Below are 19,848 nucleotides of genomic sequence, written 5' to 3' on the forward strand. Positions count from 1 at the left end.
CTTGCCCACACTGTTGTCTGTGTCCATGGCTATGCATAGATGTTCTTTGGCTAATCTCTTCACTTTCTTTTATCCAGTCTCCTCTCTCCTCCCCTCTGCGATCTGTCAGATTTTCCATGTGTCCATGCCCCCGTTTCTATTTTGTTCATTAGATTTCACATATAAGTGGGATCATATGGTATTTGTCTTTCTCTGACTGGTTTATTTCACTTAGCATAATACTCTCCAGGTCCATCCATGCTGTTGCAAAGGGGTAAGAGATCCTTACTATACAATTTTTATTTGCCAATTATCTCTCTAAAAGACTGGAAACAATAAAAACAAACAAGCCTAAAGGAAACTAATTCAGTGGTGTCTAGGGTGCAGCTGTGGCAATAATAACAAAATTAACTGCCATTTATGGAAGAGTAACCAGGCTACATGAATTTCTTCCTTGAAACATGAAAACAATCTCATTTTACAAATGAGGAAACTGAGGTCAGGAGGTTTAAAATACATGCTCAAGGCAACATAGTTGGCCAGTGTCAAAGCTAGTATCCGATCCAGTGAAGTCTGGATCCAGAGTCTGAGTCCTGATCCAGAAGCACCTGACTGCTTCTTTAACTAACATTCATTGAGTACCTGTTGCCAGGCACCAATCTAGGTGCTGAGGATACAGGAGGGGACCAAACAGACATAAACCCCTGACCTCGTGGCATTTCCTTGCTAACGCAAAAGAGAGACAATAAAAAAATAAGTAAGGTAAATAGTGAATCATATGGTGGAAAGTAGTACTACAGAGAAAAATTAAATAGTCAGGGGCATGTGGTGGGAGGGAGGTGGGAGCTGTTTTGGGAGCATTGCAATTTTAGGGTGACCAAGGAGAGTAGCACTAAAAAGAGGACACTGGGGCAAAGCTCTGAAGGATCCCAAGAAATAAGATATATTGGCCAGGGTGCTCAGTTGGTTGGGGTGTCATCCTGTTCAACAAAAATGTTGTAGGTTTGATTCTTGGTCAGGGCACATACCTAGGTTGCAGATTCCATCCTCAGTTAGGTGTGTGTGGAAGGCAACCAATCAATGTTTCTCTGTCTTTCCCACCCTTCCTCTCTCTCTGATATCAATTTTATTTATATTTAAACACACACACACTGTATCTTCAGAGGAGACATATTGATATGTAAAGGAGATGTATTCTGGGAAGAGAGAACAGCTAGTGGTAAGGCCCAGAGATGGGGACATATGTGATTTGTTTAAAAGAGGACAGTGCCTAAGTGCCCACCAGTAGATGAGTGGATAAAAAAATCTGGTACATCTATGCAATGGAATACAATGCAGCAGAAAGAAAGAAGTATTTCCTGCATTTTGCTACAACAGGGATGGAACTGGAGACTATTATGCTAAGTGAAACAAGCCAGTCTGTAAAAGACAAATACCATATAATCCTTCTTATAAGAGGAATCTAATGAACAAAAGAAATTAATGAGCAAAGCAGAACCAGAGGCATAGAATTGTGGAACAGACTGACAGCTGTAAGAGGGAGAGGGGAGGCAGGAACTGATTGAAAGAAGGTGAAGGAATAAGTCAGAGAACATGTAGGAAGGATCCATGGACAATGGTGTGGGGATTGACTATGGAAGTGGGGGGCAGGCTGGATGGAGGGGTCAAAGGAGGAAGAATTGGGACAACTGTAATAGCATAACCAATAAAATATTTTAAAAAGAAAAAGTAAAAAAAAAAAGAGGAGAGTGGCTAGAGCCCACAGCAGAACAGTCAACCCTAGAAGGCCTTTGAGAGGTTTGGTCTGAGTGGTCCCCTCTTCCCCCTCCCTGGATTTAGGGGGCTGGGTGGAGGTAGCATTCTTTCAGGTCCAGGTCAGACTCACTGCCTGGAGAGGTCCGTGCCTCTTACCCAGGAGGACTGTGACCCAAAGTATGAGGTGAGACGGGACTCTTATTCCCTCTCTCACAGTTCAATTGGATGGTAGTTGCAGACCATTGGGACCTGCATCCCCTGGTTGTTTGAGAAGGTGGAGAGAGAGGAGAACCTGAACTCTGGGCTCACTGCATCACCAGCCTCATCTGCTACCACACCCAAGCCCCAGACTACCCCTTTTTCCTGGGTGTGGTAGATGAGAGTGAAGGTGTATCCCTAGGTAGGTTTAATGCTCTGCTGTGCATGTCTGGAATTCTTTTTTATTTTTATTTTTAGAGAGAGGGGAATGGGAAGAGAAAGACAGGGAGAGAAATATCAATTTGTGGTTGCTTCTTACGCACCCCCCACTGGGGATGTGGCCTGCAACCCAGGCATATTCCCTGACTGGGAATTGAACCCGCAACCCTTTGGTTTGTAAGGCTGGTGCTCAATCCACTGAGCAACAACAGCCAGGGCTGGAATTTTTAATAAGTGTGAACATGAGATTCCCACATTTTAATTTTGCACTGCCCTCCCCTGGCCCTGGGATTATGCAAGCAGTCCTGGAGAGATATTATTGTTTCTATTTTGCAGGAAATAAAAGCATAGAGTACCTATGAAATGGGAAACTTGGATTTGAACCCAGATTCAGCTTGGTTCTAGGAAGGATGCTCTTAACCCTTGATCTAGGCAACATTTGACTGTAGGAGACACATTCAGAAGGACAGCTCCACCCCTTCTTACTGCAGAAAACAAAGTAGGGAACATTTTGTCTCTTCCTTCTTTTCCAAACTAAGAGGGGAGAGTGAGGTAGAATAATGGCTCCCCAAAGATATCTGCATCCCAATCCCCAGAACCTATGACTATCTTACATTGCATGGTGAAAAAAGAAGTACTTTTCCTTTTTCTTTACAATTTAGATTCCTTTTTTCTTTTTCTTGCCTGATTGCTCTGTCTGGGATTGTCAGTAGTGGGTTATATAGATGTGTGTGAAAGTGGGTGTCCTTGCCTTGTTCCCGACCTTAGAGGAAAGGCTTTCAGTTTTTCATTGTTAAGTATGGTGTCAGTTGTAGGTTTGTCATATTTGGCCTTTATTATGTTGTGGGTGAATTATCCTTGCATTCCAGAAATAACTCCCACTCAATCATGGTGTACAATCCTTTTTTTAAATTTTTAATTTTTTTTATTTTTAATGACTGAAACTAAAAGGATCTAAAACTGCAGCTTCTGGAAGAACCATTTGTTCTTGCCGGTCTTGCACCTCTCTTCAAACTTGACCTTGTCTTCCTGTCGAGCCTTGCATTTTAGAACAGGGTCTCTGAAGATGTCCTTGTTGACGACAGTTTTGTCCAAGAGTATATCCACAGAGTACCTTGTAGGCATGAGGTGATTGTAATTACAAATTTTCACAGAAGACTTGATCTTAGACCTCTTGGCAATTTTCTTCTTGCCCACGGCAGCTGTCACTTTGCAGGGACAGTGGTCAATTCCAGCCACCAGAGCATGTATGCTCTGGTGCCAACATCAATGTTCTTCACAATGACCACCTTGTATCTGGAGTAGCGTCCAGCCAGGACCTGCACCACCTTGCCAGGTTTCATAAATTTGCCCATTTCGACAGCAGCCACACTGGGGCCTAGAGTAGAAAGGAAAGCCATGGCATATGATCCTTTTACTGTGCTATTGAATTCAGTTTGTTAATACCTATTTCCCTTGCTATATGAAAGTAGTGAAAGTAGAGTGTTTCTTTAAACATTTCAAAAGCCGAAATGGCATGAAATGAAGAAATAATTACCTTAGAACACATCTTGCAAATAGATACACAAAATAAGTCAAGATAAAGCACAGATGCCCATAGACTCAGTTCAAAGCTGTGATGGCTTGATGCTAACATGCCGAGTGTAGTTCCCGAGAAAGGAGGTTGGTGGGGCCACTCTTGCTGTTTGGGGCACCTGCTGCCTCTATAATGGCTCATGTAAAACAAACTTTGGCCCTGGCAAGGTAGCTCAGTTGGTTAGAACATTGTCCTGATATGCCAAGATTGTGGGTTCCATCCCCAGCTGGGCACATATAAGAATCAACCAGTGAATGCACAAGTGGGTGAAACAACAAATTGATGTTTGTCTCTCTCTCAAATCAATAAATAAAAATTTAAAGAAATACTTTGTCATGTGGCTTTAGAATTCTTCCAAAGGTAGAGTATATTCCCCACCCCAGGCGACTTGGTTTGGCCAATAGAATATAGTTGGGTAATAGTGATGGTACAAGTTCCAAGGCTAGATGGAAGAGGCCTTGTGTATTTCCACTTGCTCTCCTGCATTTCTTGCATTACCATAAGGAGGTAGTCCACTAGTCTCAAAAGGATGACAGACATGTAGATAACTCTCCTGCCCACCCCCAGCTAAAAGTAGCCTATTTTACCTTACAGCCAGCCAATCCCTGGACATGTGAACAAGCCTAGAAAGATGAGCAGAGCCACTTAATCAATCTTCAGCTGATCTTAGATATGTGAGAAATAAACACTTATCGTGTGTCCTAGGTTTTGTGGTTGCTTGTTACGTGGCGTTACTATGACTGATAATTGTTACAAATGGTACAAAATGATATATGAAGCATGCAGTAAGCCTAAAGATGTTGTAAAGAGGCTGGTGGGCAGGAAAAGGAGAATCTTCATCCAGAAGAAGTGTCTGTTTGATTGAAGATAAAATATTGGTTTTTGTATGGTAATAGGAGCTGAGTATGATCAACCTGCCCCCAGATGTCTGGCTGGTGAGTATAGTACCAGTCCTGGCTTCTTTCTCACTCGTGTCTTCCTGGGGCAGGCAGCACAGGGGTTGTGACTTAAACCCAGTGAAGAATTTGGAAGGTGTAACTAGGAGATGCATAGCCCAGTTCTGGGGAGCTGGCTTGACTGCAGACAAAACGTTATATTTTAATTGCTCTTCCCCTTGCAGTGTCTCATTCCCCAAGAATTAGTGTTTGTTTAGATGCAACATCTACTGGCCCTTGAAAAGTTTGTTTTTTACCAATAAAAGAATTATCTATGTAAAAAACTGCAGGTACCATTGCAGAAGGTGAGGGGGAAGGCAGAAGTGTTATATATAGCAGCACCCTACCCCAAGGGTCTCTGGCTTCTGGTCTCTGTTTATACTCTTTCAAGGAGGTTGTGACTTGAGTGTGGGGGACCTAGCCCACCTATTTCCAACCTAGACTTTTTACTTATTTTGTTATATAAATCATTTGAGGGGCATCACACCCAAGAATCTGTGTCAGAACTCCCTCAGGATCTGATTTTACCAGCCATGCTTCCTATAATAAGTGACCCCCTTTTCAATATTTGAGTTCCTCCCATCACCACAGAGATCAGAAAACATTTCAACCACTGGCACCCTACTCAATTTTCTCTGGTGTGGAAAGGAATTGGTGAAATGAGTATCTCAATGGGTTTGAAGCTTCAGAGTTGTGTCAATCTTTCCAAGTCCCCTAGGTACCACCATTCTGACTGTCAGAATCCTGTTCCCTAGGGCCACCCAAACTTTTCATAGTAGGAATAGCATGAGGCTATGGATTTGGCTGATACGGATTTGGCTGCCAAATTGAGGTGCTTGTAGATACCCTCATATACCTCTGATCTAGACATTCTTTCCCTACAGGGGCGTACAACCTTTTGGCATCTCTGGGCCACACTGGAAGAAGAATTGTTTGGGGCCACACATTAAATACACAAACACTAATGAAAACACATGAACAACAACAAAAAAAGGTTTTAAGTAAATTTACAATTTTGTGTTGGGCTGCATTCATAGCCATCCTGGACCACATGTGGCCCATGGGCTGCAGGCTGGACACCCTGCATAGTCTTTGAATTTGTCTCTGACAGCAGCTGTTCATCCCAGGAAGCAGATGATTACAGATAACCAACTACAGGCAATAATTAGGTATTTTACTTCCACATGCCATGGTCTTCTAGTTTCCTATCCCAAGATCCAATATTTAATTGAAAAAAATATATTCTCTGGTATCAATTTTTACACTGGTTTCTTTCTTTTAAATTGAATTTATTGAGGTGACATTGGTTAATAAAATTATATAGTTTTCAGGTATACAACTATATACTATATCATCTGTATATTGTTTTGTGTGTTTACCACCCCAATCTATATGAATTTCTATATTAGGGCTCCTTTGGGTTGTAAATAACTAACTCTGGCCATGTAAGTAAAGCAAACAAGAAATAGATTGGGATTTCTGGCCAAGATGGAGGCATAGATAGACACACTGTGCCTCCTCGCACAACCAAAAGAAAGACAACAACAATTTAAAAACAAAAAAACCCCAGAACTGACAGAAAATTGAACTGTATGGAAGTCCGACAACCAAGGGGATAAAGAAGAAACATTCATCCAGACTGGTAGGAGGGGCGGAGACGGACAGCTGGGCGGAGAGGACTCGTGGCAAGGCAGTGGCTGGCGGACCCAGAGAGGTGACGGATTGTGGAGTGGGGCAGGCAAAGCTGCTGCTGGCCAGCGAGGCAGCAGCTGGTGGACCAGGTGACAGACCACAGCAACCCAGAGTTCCAGTGGGGGGAAATGAAGCCTCAAACCACTGATTGAAAACTGTGGGTGTTGAGGTGTCAGGGAGAGAAAATCCCAGCCTCACAGGAGAGTTTGTTGGAGAGACCCACAGGGGCCTAAAATGTCCACAAACCTACCCACTCGGGAATCAGCACCAGAAGGGCCCAATTTGAATCTGGGTAGAGGGGGAAGTGACTAAAAGCCGACAGAGAGTGGAGCAAGTGCCATGGCTCCCTGTCAGACCCCTCCCCCACATACAGCATCACAGTGCAGGGAGGAGGTTACCCTGCTGTAGTGAACACCTAAGGCTCCGCCCCTTTATGTAACAGGCTCACCAAGACAAAAATAATGGCCCAAATGAAAGAACAGATCAAAGCTCCAGAAAAAATACAACTAAGTGATGAAGAGATAGCCAGCCTATCAGATGCACAGTTCAAAGCACTGGTAATCAGGATGCTCACAGAGTTGGTTGAATTTGGTTGCAAATTAGATGAAAAAATGAAGGCTATGCTAAGAGAAACAAAGGAAAATGTACAGGGAACCAATAGTGATGGGAAGGAAACTGGAACTCAAATCAACACTGTGGACCAGAAGGAAGAAAGAAACATCTAACCAGAAAAGAATGAAGAAACAAGAATTCAGAAAGATGAGGAGAGGCTTAGGAACCTCCAGGACAACTTTAAACGTTCCAACATCCAAATTATAGGGGTATCAGAAGGAGAAGAGGAAGAGCAAAAAATTGAAAACTTATTTGAACAAATAATGAAGGAGAACTTCCCTAATCTGGAAAAGGAAATAGACTTCCAGGAAGTCCAGGAAGCTCAGAGAGTCCCAAAGAATTTGGACCCAAGGAGGAACACACCAAGGCACATCATAATTACATTAGCCAAGATTAAAGGAAGGAGAGAATCTTAGAAGCAGCAAGAGAAAAGGAGACAGTTACCTACAAAGGAGTTCCCATAAAACTGTCAGCTGATTTCTCAAAAGAGACTTTACAGGCAAGAAGGGGCTCGAAAGAAGTATTCCAAGTCATGAAAGCCAAGGACCTACATCCAAGATTGCTCTATCCAGCAAAGCTATCATTTAGAATGGAAGGGCAGATAAAGTGCTTCCCAGAGCAGGTCAAGTTAAAGAAGTTCATCATCACCCAGCCCTTATTATATGAAATGTTAAAGGTATTTATGTAAGTAAAGAAGATAGAAATTATGAACAGTAAAAAGGACAGCAACTCAGTTATTAACAACCACACCTAAAACAAACACAAAAGCAAACTAAGCGAACAACTAGAACAGGAACAGAATCACAGAAATGGAGATCACATGGAGGGTTATCAACAAGGGAGTGGGAGGGGGATGGGGGGGAAAGGTACAGAGAATAAGTAGCATAAATGGTAGGTAGAAAATAGACAGGGGGAGGGTAAGAATAATATAGGAAATGTAGAAGCCAAAAAACTTATATGTATGACCCATGGACATGAACTATAGGGGGAGAACGTGGGAGGGAGGGAGTGGGCAGGATGGAGTTGAGTGAAGGGGGGGAAATGGGACAACTGTAATAGCATAATCAATAAAATATATTTTTTTAAAAAAAGAAATAGATTGGGTCCTGGCTGGTGTGGCTCAGTAGACTGAGTGACGACGGCCTGCGAACCAAAGGGTCGTTGGTTTGATTCCCAGTCAGAGCACACGCCTGGGTTGCAGGCCGGGTCCCCAGTAGGGGCACATGAGATGCAACCACACATTGATGTTTCTCTCCCTGTCATTCTCCTTCCCTTCCCCTCTCTCTAAAAATAAATAAAATTTTTTTAAAAGAAGAAATAGATTGGGAGCATACTGGGTGGCTCAGAGAATCAAAGGAAGAGCTAAACAATCAGGATCCAAGAAGTACATGTTACCAGCATAGCTCTGGCTACCTGTGTGACAGAAGCTAGTAAAGGTCATTGCTGACCTTGGAATAATTCCTGTTTCCATTTGTTCAGGGAGCCTGACTGGCATCTAGCTCAGCCTTTAGAAGGGGCAGGGCAGAGTGCTGTGGCGTTCTCATAAAATTGAGTAGTCCCAGAAAGGGGAAGGGATTTGGCGCTACTAAAAAGGAAAAACTACAACAAAACCAAGCCATATCATGTGAAAGGCGGGTAATAATAAAGATGCAGGAGGACTTAGGGAACCCAAGGATTCACATGGGACTCGGGTGGATGAGGCACAAGGATCCAAGCTTCCCTCTGGCCATGTGGCCTTATTCCAGGATTGTTCTTCAGCACACCCAGCCCCAGCCTATATGACCACCCAGGTAGCCCTTACTCCGAGTCTGGACACCAGGATCCCATGAGTGCCAATCAGCTGAGGCCAGGGACAGATCAAAGCTCGTGGAATAAACATGGTGGTGTGGGAGTAGTTTTCTCTACAATGGAGGTTCGAGTGGAGGAATTCCCAAGAGTGTAAGTGCTAGTCAGGCAACTCCCAATGACCCACACTTCATTCCCTTAATCTACTTCCTTCCAAAATGTACTCTTAAGGAAATCAATCATAAATGAGGACTGACCCTCTCACTGTGACCTACACTGGTGGTTCTTCTCAAAGGACCATCCAAGCTGTGACCAGAGTTGCATGCCACAAGAAATAACCAAAGTAGAATGGATCTTCGTTGTAATAGAAGTTCTGAGAATATGAAAGAACACAGGACTCTGCCACTGTCAAATCCCATAGGACCTAAATGAAAAGTATACTCTTTTATCTTTAGAATCCAATCACGTGACATGCACGGGATTACAGGGATGTCACATAAGTAACCATCTCCTTTGTGTCATGGAGTCAGAGACACAATAATCGAAATTGTGTATGGTGCAATGCATAGCCATAGCTGATGGTTATCCAATAGCAACTTGACTGAAAACCTCTGGCCATGATGGAATTACAAGCATATTTAAAAATTACCTACCAATTTATCTGGGATGATAACCTACCAAATTTCCTGGAATGTTTCTGGTGGTGACTTCAGATTAAAAAACAGGGAAATGACACCTTCTAACCTCAGGCAAGATTTAGGAATACAAATTATAAAGAGATGCTTAACCATAATGTTTAACATTTTTATGTTAAGGAATCATTCTTATTTCTCTGAATCTCATTTAAATAAGATTAAAATTTTAGATGCCAATTCAAGTAACTGAAATATGCGTGTGGTTATTACCAAGTTAAAAAATACTATTAACAATGTTTTAATTTCGTAAGTGCAGTTCAAAATGTGGAATCATGTAGTGTTAAAAACCCCTCAGAACTGTTGAAATATGCAATACTGAAAACTGAAATGAGATTTGTGAGGCAGACTTTAAGGCCTAAGAAGGCACTAATATTCTGGATGTGTAATTTTAATGAAAAAATCCCCACTATATTTAGTAATCCCAAACTCTTAAAATAGACAAAAGAAGAGACTGAGAAATATCTTATTTTTAACTTTATTTTTATTGTTGACACTATTACAGATAGATATAACCACAACCATATTAACAAACCAAAAACCTGTGCACAGAAACAAGATGGAAAAATATATCAAGATGTTAATTAACCACAGCCTTTGGATGATGAAAATATGGGTGAGTTTCTCTTCTACATTTCTGCAACTTCAAAGGTTCTATAAATGAACACATTCTGTGTTTATAATGGAAATACATGTAATAAAGGTGAATTACCAAAACACTATGATAAAGACTATTCAAGGAAATCAAGACAAAATATTTAACCATAATCCCACAACCACACCACTATTTGTTAATTATTTTCCAGATTTCTTCCCATCTTTAACTCTATGCATCCTTATCGCTAACGCCCTAACAATCAGACAGGTGTACAGACAGATGTTAACAGGAGTTACTGTTAGGTACTGGGAACATGGGTGACTTCCTTCTACTTTACTGAATTTCCCAAAGTTTGCTATGAGTATGTATTATATTTTTAATGGAAAAATACATACATAAGATTTAATACCAAAACACCAAAGATCATTCAAGGAATTTGAGACAAAATATTTAACCATAATCCCACAATGACAACACTATTTTAATGATTTTTCAGCTTTTTCACCTTGGACTTTACACATACATATTCAACACTCATAATCACAAGCTTGGGCACCGAAACAAAACAGAGGACACAGATCAAGGTGTTAACAGTTGCTGGATGTTGGGAATATGGGTGATTTTTTTCCTTTTCCAATTTTTCCTCTGGGTATGTATTGAACTTGTAATGGAAACACACATAATAAACTTTAGGTAGTTATCAGAACACTATTAATAAGGAACGTTAAGACGGAAGTGTTTAACTGTAGTTCTACAAAGATAACATAACACCTATTCTGAATACATGTTTTGACAGTTATAATCATAAACCTGTGCACAGAAACAAGAAACAATATTCTAAAGAGTGTACGTCTTTGGATGGTGGGAATGAGGTTTTTTCCCTCCACTTTTATCTTCCAAGTGTCTGATAACGAGTTCAAATTATGTTCACAATGAGACATGATTATAAACTTTTTACTAACACTACCATAAGGAATATCAAGGAATTTAAGAAAATAATGCTCAACTATAAGCCTACAACAACAACAACACAACAGCTGTTGACTATAAGCATACATTTTAAAACAGTTATAATTGTAGTATAAATATAATTCTGTGTCCTGCTTTTTCCACTTAATATTCTGTAAATATATTTCCGCGTTACTACATAACTCTTCATGATTATCATTTCTAAACAGCTGCGTAAGAATCACAGATACGTTCACTTAATCATTCTCCCTATTGTTTGGCATTTAACTTATTCCTAATTTTTCACAGACACAAGGTTGAAACGGAAACCCTGACACTTGGCAAGCTGTTTTCTGAAAAGTTCCTACCAGTTAATTCTGCCAGCAGTGATGAACCCAAGTTCACCCCAGCATCAGCAATGGCTCGTGACTTAACAGCCCTCCTCTGAGGCAGCACCTCACTGCTTCTGTTTTCTCGGATGTCCGTCTCAACCGGTCTCTGAATGCAGCTGGCCTTCACCTACACCATGCCATCAAAATGGCTCCTTCTAAACTGCCCAGGACATAGTCTCACTGACTTGGCCTTCCAATCTGTTCCTGATGTTTCCTTCTGTCTGCTTTCTCACTCTCCTAGGTCTGCTGCTGTGTTGGGACTCCCTTTGGCTTACTCGGTTCTTCTCTGTGCTCTCAGCCCCAAACCCCCTAGGACTTTGGCATTCCCAGCAGCTCTGTCACTCTCCTTGAGCCCTAACCGTGCAGATCTAGGAGAGTGAGATTGGGCACATTCCCCAAGAAAGTATTTTAATGTTCTTGCCCAAATTATCTGCTCTTTTGCTCACTTCTTCTACAGATACACTTTAATTTTTTTTTAATTTTTGAATTTTTTTTCCAGCCAACTCAAAGCCCAAAAATGTCTCAACAGTCATGTGAGGGGAAGCAAAAGGAACACAGGTAGTCCACACAACAAGATACAGGAAACCACAAGCTATGAGGCCAATCTGTAATTAATGGAAAACTAAGGCAATCAGACCAACACAACACAGATGGATAGCTCAGAAGTACTTAGGAGGGCTCAAAGAGGAGGGAGCAGATGATAACAAAACAAATTAAGGCTGCTGGGGAACCTGAGTCCATGTTAAGCTTGGGTTGACTGTTAAGCTTGGGTTGACTGTAAAGCAAGCTTTAAAAAAAACAAAAGCAAGTTAGACATGGGGTTGAGGGTCAGAGAAGCGAGGACAAGAATTAAGTTCAGCAAAAGAAAGCTCTAAGGATACTAGCTCCTGGGCACCCAGGTGCAAACTGACTTGTGGCAGCACATTCTAACAAAGCCACACTGCTATTTACTGATCACTTAAGGCAGGAAGCGCACAAAGTGGTGAAAGTTGTTACCTGCATCCTTATTTACAACACGAGGGCCTCTTCCTATGGTTCTCAACCTTCATTAGGCACTGCCTTGATCCAGTAACGGTTGCAACCCACTCTTTTAAAGGCAAAAAAGCAACATTTACAGGGAAAAGCTTCAGCTTTTGTGAATTCACTATTGAACACACATTAAGTTGGTTAAAAAGTTTGCATGAAAATCACTTCAAGGTACAACGTAGCAAGGGATCAACTTGGGTCACAAAAGGTCAAGCTACATAATTCAGAGGCTTAGACAGCATCAGGTTCCAAAGTTTTGGTGTAGACAGATGGTTGAAAAGTAAGGTCAAAGCACTTCTCTTTTCAAACAGCACAGAGTAAAAGACACTTTATCTTCCATGTCTACACCCTTAGAGGAACACTGAAGAATAAGGAATAACACACAATTGCTCAAAAAAATATACTGAAGGGGTCAAAATAATGCACAATAAATCTTTCACAGGATCTAAGAGGCTTACAAATATACTCTAATTTGTTGCTTATTTCCTCCTCCCCACTCCGGGCCAAATCAAAGCGTTCCAGGTAATTCTGCACAGTAAACTGTAACTATATATCATATTAAACCCAAATATTTGTGATCAGTTTTGCTGACTTGCTATTTTTTATACATCCCAGGAAAATTATATATAGGTTACAGAAGTGTCATTTAAAGGTGGCTGGGGCTATTTCTGTAGTCTCAGAATCTCCTTGGGCTTTCCCTCAATCTGACTACTCGGATGAAAGGTAAGGTATGTGCTGTGGTTTCCCCACATGCACACTGGTGTTTGATGGGGACAGTTAAGACCAATGTAACCTCCACCACCTTCAGTTCCTTTCCAGTCCAAGTTGTCTGATGTTAAAAGCCAAGGTAAGTTTCCTTCTGACATTACTATGAATTGGTTTGAATTCTCTGTGAGGTTTAAGTTCTAAATAAAGGTTTTCCAATCTTTACACTTGTGTTCTCAGCCAGTATGGTTATTCTGGTGTCTAGCAAGAGACAGGCGGTCACCAAAGAGCTGCCCACAGACATCACATTTGAAGTACTTGTCATCAGCCCTATTGTGGTCACTAGTGCTGGTGCTGGCATGTTCAGTGTAGTGTGAGCTTTCCCCATAGACATTTCCGGCCTCAAATATGATCACCCTGGCATGGCTCTTCAGGTGCTCACCATAGGCTGAGTTGGAAGTGAAGGTTTCTCCACATTCTCGGCAGTCATAGTATGGTTCTTCCACTTCAATCTCTTGATCTTCACCTTCTTCTTCTGGGTCTTCAATCCCTGCACCATCTGGCTCATCAGCATCTCCCTCTGGCTCCTCAGCCTTTCCCTCTGGCTCTTCTACACTCTCTTCTGGGTCTTCAATCCCCACCCCATCTGGTTCATCAGCATCCCCGTTAGGCTGCTCGGCCTCTCCATTGGGTTGCTCGGCTTCCCCATTGGGCTCTGCAGCCTCCCCATTGGGCTCAGCAGCCTCCACATTGGGCTCAGCGACCTCCACCTCCGGCTCAGCAGCCTCCACCTCTGGCTCAGCCGCTTCCACATTTGACCCCTGGATACGCAGAACTTCTCGTTGCGGAACAAGCACATTGGCTTCAACTTCCTGGGCTGCTGCTTCTTCCTCTTCAAGATGAAGCTTCTGATGTTTAGTGAGAACTGTGTTATGAATAAAGGACTTTCCACAGTCCTTGCACTCATAGAATGGTGAATCTCTTTTGGGGGGCTCAGTAAGAAATGAAGTGTGAACAAAGGAAGCCCCATAATCATAGGGCTCATCTTTCTCATGAATTCTCATGTGATCCCTCAGGTCTGACTGAGTGAGGAAGGATTCTCCACACGTTTCACATTCATAGTGCTCTTCAGCCTGACTTCTCTGTGACTCAGTGAGGGATAAGCCTGGACTGACAGCATCTCCACTTCCTTGGCCCTGTTCCAATGAATTCTCTGCCATATGAAGTGCCAGATGTTCATTAAAGACAGAGCCATGAATGAAGTCTTGTCCACACAGTTGGCACTGAAGAAACATTCCTGTAGGATTCTTCTGTGGGTCATGAAGCCTCTGTGGGTTAATGACCAGAGGTTGCATGAAAGGCTCCTCATACCTCCTCTGTCCATAAAATGGATCTTGCTCATGGACTTTCTGATGCTCAAAAAGGAATGAGCTATGAACAAAAGACTCCCCACATGCTGGGCATTCATAGAGCTGCTCTCCAGTGCTATCTCTCTGATATTCACTGACGGAATGAGTGTGAATTACAGAAGGTGTGTACTCACGAGGGTCAGTGAGATACTCTCTATTATGAACCTTCTGATGGTCCTTAAGGTCTGCACGATCTGCGAAGCCCAGCCCACAGTCCTTACATCCATAGATTGTGTCCTCAGAATCATCCTGCTCATCCTCGTCCTGCTTATCCTCCTCATCCTGCCCAGGCCCATCAAGGCCTACAGAGTCTCCAGCCAGCTTCCCCCTGTGGAATTCCTCTTGGGCATAGATTTTCTGATGTGCACCAAGGTCTTCAATGGTAGCAAAGCGTTGCCCATAATCTTTACATTCTTGTTGCACTGGCTGTTGAGTGTAACCTGTTTGCGGTGGCTGTTCAGCATAACCTGCCTGTGCAGGCTGTTGAGCATAACTAATCACCATTGACTGTTGAGCGTAACTTGTCTGCGCTGGCTGTTCAGCATAACTCTTTTGGGGGTCAGTGGAAGCTAAGCTGCGAATAACAGATCGTTCATAGTTTTGGCTTCCAGAAGGCTTCTTTCTATGGTGAATCTTCTGATGCTCAGTGAAGTCAGAGCTACGAACAAAGGACTCTCCACACTCTGGACATTCATAGCATTTCTCTCTAGGGCGAAATGGTTCAGGTTCACCAAAATGTAGGGAGTGAATTACTGAGGTCTCGCAGTTCCTACGCTCAATGTTTTTCTTCTTGGCATGAGCCTTCTGATGTTCACGGGCATTTGAGTTGGAAACAGACTGGTCATCCTTCTTAAACTCACTGGTTCCCTCTCCAGTAAGACTTTTTGGAGGTTCAGTAAGGGATACACTGCGTATAACAGAGTTATTTTTACCCTCTTCATAAGGGCTCACTCTGGCAGGAGTTTTCTGTTGTTTATGATGAAGATCTGAGATGTAAGTGGAGGACTTTCCCTTCTCATTACTTTCACTTCCATTGAAACTTTTGGGAAGTTTGAAAGTGGCTAAGCTATGGATAACAGACCTCTCGTATTTCTTTCCTTCAGAGGCCTTCTCTCCAGCATGGACTTCCTGATGTTCAATAACATTTGAGCTCTTAATGGTAGACTCTGCAATCACTTTCGGTTTATTGGGCCCCACTGCACTGTGACTTTCCTGAGCTTCAGCAGAGGCTAAGCTATGAATAACAGACCTCTCATTTGGTTTCCTCTCATAGACATTTTCTTTAGTGGGAAATTTCTGGTTGTCATCAGGGTTAGAGCTAATGGTGAATGCCTTCTCGTCTTCATTTTCAGGTGGTCTTGTTATAGTATGACTCTTCTGAGATTCAGTGAAGGGCACACTATGAATGACAGACTTCCCATAGCCTCTGCTTTCATAGAGATTCTTTTGAGAATGAATTTTGTGATTCTCACTGAGGCCTGAGCTTTGCCTAAAGGCACCCCCACCATCTTTAAAGTCATACGGCTTCTCCTCTGAGTAAGTTTTCTGCCACCTTTTAAGGGACTGACCTGGAATAAAGGTTTCCTCACGTACTTTACCCTTCTTTTCAAATAAGTTTGCTCTAGTGTGAATCTTCTGATGTTCTTTCAGAGATGAGCTATGACGGAAGGTCTCCCCACACACCTTACATTCGTACATTTTCTCTTTAGCATGTATTTTCTGAAGCTCCTTAAAGGTTGGGCTGGGCTTAAAGGTTTCCCCATGCTCATCATCTTTGTCATTTATCCCGTGGGTTTTCTTCTGGTGTTCAATCAGGGCAGAACTATGAAGGAAGGTTTCCTTACACAACTTACACTCATAGAATTTATCTTTCCCATATATTTTCTGAAGCTCACGGAAAGTGGGGCTAGGCATGAAGGGCTCCTCATATCCCTCATCATTACATTCTGTGAAATACTCTCTAGAGTGATTTTTCTGATGTTCAGCAGGAGCGGCACTCTTATTGAAGGTTTCCCCACACTCCTTACATTCAAAACGCTTCCCTCGAGCCTGACTTTTCCGAACCTCACTGACCGCCACACTATGAATAAAGGATTCACCATACTCATAGAGATTCTCTCTAGTATGCATAATCTGATGTTCAACAAACTCAGAAATCACACTGAAAGCCCTCCCACACTCATCACACAAATAAGGCATTGCCCCAAAATCAAGCAGCTGCGACTCAGTGAAGGAGGAGGAACTAAGGCTGCTCATGCTCATGGATTTCCTCATGTCACTACACTCAAAGGGTCTCTTCCTTGGACCGCCTCTCTGATCATGAAAGGAACCATTCCCATCTGTGTCAAATTGATAGCGCCTTTTTCTTTCAAGAATTCTCTTTTTGGAAACAAGGTCTGAGTCACAATTAAAGCCTCCCCCAAAGGCATTCCCTTCACAGCCCCTCTCCTGAATCAATGACTCCCTCTTGTTGAAGGAAACTTCCTTCCAGTCATGGTCTTGCCTTGTGGGGAACCTCAGTGACCGATCATTAGAGTCCCTTGCCCTTCCAGATTTGGAGTTTCGTGAAACACTACTGATGAATTTTTCCATTATCACCCCGTGGGAAGATTCATCTTCACAAATTCCCCGGCGATGGGTTGACTTTTTGGTTTCAGGCACGGTTTTCAGACCTGAAAAGAAAGAGCAAATGTAAATACTCCCTAGGTCCTGTAATTGTACAAAATAACAGCAGTTCTCTGATGGCAGTGTGAATATAAATTGTTAAAGGTTCATCAGTACAGCTGGTCCTCCAGTAACATCATTTCATTCAACGTCGTTTCATTTTACCATGGATGAGATGCCGTAGGAAGTTAACTCTGTTTATGTCAATTAGCCTATGGTAAAACTGGTTTCGTTAGACGTTTCGTGTAAAGTCACACTACCTATGGACATTAAGTGAGAACTCACTGTATGTATATATAGCGTCCTTCTCATTGATTAAAGTGGCCACTACGCATATCTGCCTAGTGCTTACCTCGGCTGGTGCTTGGGTAGCCACTTCTCTTTGACCTTGAATGGCCTTGTGTCATGTGGGAGTGGCCATCGTCTTCGGCAAGCTGAACCCCTGTTCACGATAATACGACAGCTCATACTCAAGTAGGGGACCAAGACTCATCACCATAAATTGATGTCTGTCTTTCTCTGAGCCACTAAATGTGAAGTAGCCCATATCCAATCCTTTGAATGTCTTCTATTTGCAGTCTCATTTCTTTACTACCACTCTAATCTGAATTTTAATTAATCTTCCTGACTCCACCTATAAATTTGTGCCTAGACATTCATGTGTCCCTAAATTCAGTGCATCCTTTTCAGGCTTCACCTTCTCACAACCACCTGCTAAATCTTCATATACTTTTTCATTGGCCTCCATGGTTTTCCTCCTACCTCGCAACTCTTCTTACCCCACCTCTTCTCCATACACTAGAACTCCTCAAGTCTCTACTGCCTTACACAACACTCTCGGTACAGTTCTCTCTTCCCAGCACTAGACCTGCAGAGCCAACTGCCTGCTACGACCATGCTAGTTGTCTTGTAGAACTTGTCCAAACTGGAGCTCAGGATCCTGTTGTAAGTGTGTATGTAAAAATCTCTGCTGTTACCAGTCTATAAAAGTGTCAACTCTCATGGCAAGAGTTACACCATCTCTCTGTTCTCTCCACCCTGTACAATATGGTCTTCACCCATAGCCAGAACAATTTCTTAAAAACACAAATCTCTTCATTTATTCTTCCAATTGAAATCTTTTAAAGGCTTTTTATCACCTTTGAAGTCAAATATATTAACACGGACTCTCATATCCTGCAATTGAAAAAAGTAAGGTAACAAAATGCTTCAATGATGGGAGAAGCAGCTTACCCAGCGAAAGCAGCTTCCTGTAGTTCTCCATGTTGTCCTGAATTGGGTTCTGAAGCTTCCTGTCCTCGGTGAGATCTAAAACGTCCTGGTATGACCCTGTATCCTAGAACAGCAAACACAGGCCTCTCAGTGGAGTCAGTTCCCATGGGCATCCAAAGAGAGAAGAATGCTGGCAACACAAGAGCTACACACACAAAGGTATGTAGAAAGTGCTCACAGTGTTTGGGGTTCTGAGTGATCCAAGTCAAGTTTTACTAGGGACCTACTTTGTACCTACCTTGGTGCTATACTCTGAGGAAGATCCAAAAGACATATGACACATATTCCTTGCCCTCATGCAGCTTATAATTTGGTTGGAGAGAAAAGACTCATGAAACAATTAGAGAACAATAAACAATAAAGTGGGGTACAGATAATTAGTGCTAAATGGGTTTAGTGGAGGGACAGTTCAGGGTGGGCTGGACTAGTGAGCGAAGGTTTTGTAGAGGGCCTTGGGTGGGGCTTTAAGTGGTGGGTAAGATTTTGACACAGAGAGAAAGGGGGCTGATGGGAAGGCTTTAACAGGCTGAATATCAACTATGCATGGGACATGTGTGGAACAGAAAGAAAATGGGTTTTAGCAGACATCTGGTCAGGAGGTATGCCTTAAGCCTCATTCCCCTGCCCCTGTCCCCTTGTCACCCTCTTGCACACACCTCCTTTGTACAATATGGCTACACTGTGGGCTCCTCTAGGTGTGTACAAGGTCCAAATAACCCAGGAATCGCTTAAGTACTGAGTGCCTTCATTTTATAGCTGCCTTTTCTGTTTTAATGGATACTTTCCTAAAAAGAACTATTAAATTCCCTGAATTACTTAGGAGAGTATTCTGTACAGAATCTTGCAGAACCCTTTCTTATTGCTGCACTGGAACATGACTGCTTTCAGAGGGTGCCAGTCCTGGGGAGCATGGCACCAATGCCTGGAGACAGATTGCGGGAGGGAGATGGTGCCGTGGTAGGCCCATGGGCTTCAGAGATAGAGAAAATTAGGGTTCAAGGAGGACGGCACCATTTGGGAGCCATGCAATCTTGGGAACAGAAATCTTTCTGAGCCTCAGGTTCATCTGTATAATGGAGAGAAGGGCATCAGCCTGCCTTGCAATATTGTGGGTGAGGCTGTTCTGCAATGTAATGAGTGGTTTAAATAGTAGGGAAAAATTATATAAAGAAAACATATTATTATTACTCTAAACTATTATATAAAGATATTTTGGGAAGTAGCATGAACATTGTAGCCCTGTGGAAATGCAGCAAAAAGAGTGTTTGCACAATTGGGTACATCTCTTATTGAGAAAGATAAATAAGCAAAGGTGTTGGGATTTAGGAGGAAAGCAACTGACAGCATCTGGTAATTAAACAGCAAAACCCACCAACATTAAGCAGAGCTTC

At 42.5% G+C, this 19,848-nt stretch overlaps 1 protein-coding gene and 1 pseudogene across 10 annotated transcripts in view; both read right to left on the reverse strand.

Annotated features, from left to right (window-relative positions):
* Positions 1-3,105: 3,105 nt before the first annotated feature.
* On the reverse strand, positions 3,106-3,506 carry LOC112313482 (large ribosomal subunit protein eL27-like; annotated as a pseudogene).
* Positions 3,507-9,909: 6,403 nt separating this feature from the next.
* Positions 9,910-19,848, reverse strand: part of PEG3 (paternally expressed 3) — a 28,793-nt gene continuing 18,854 nt past the window's right edge. For 9 of the 10 annotated variants that reach the window (XM_045203828.2, XM_045203827.2, XM_045203825.2 and 6 more), the window contains 3 exons: positions 18,419-18,521; positions 17,538-17,627; positions 9,910-17,193 (listed from right to left, as the gene is read on the reverse strand). In XM_045203828.2, coding sequence (XP_045059763.2) covers positions 13,349-17,193; positions 17,538-17,627; positions 18,419-18,521 — 4,038 coding nt within the window. In that variant the 3' untranslated portion in view covers positions 9,910-13,348. The remainder of the gene's footprint in view (positions 17,194-17,537; positions 17,628-18,418; positions 18,522-19,848) is intronic. The other variant, XM_045203826.2, reaches the window with a different exon arrangement.

This window comes from Desmodus rotundus, chromosome 12, assembly GCF_022682495.2.
Source record: "Desmodus rotundus isolate HL8 chromosome 12, HLdesRot8A.1, whole genome shotgun sequence".
NCBI lineage: Eukaryota > Metazoa > Chordata > Mammalia > Chiroptera > Phyllostomidae > Desmodus > Desmodus rotundus.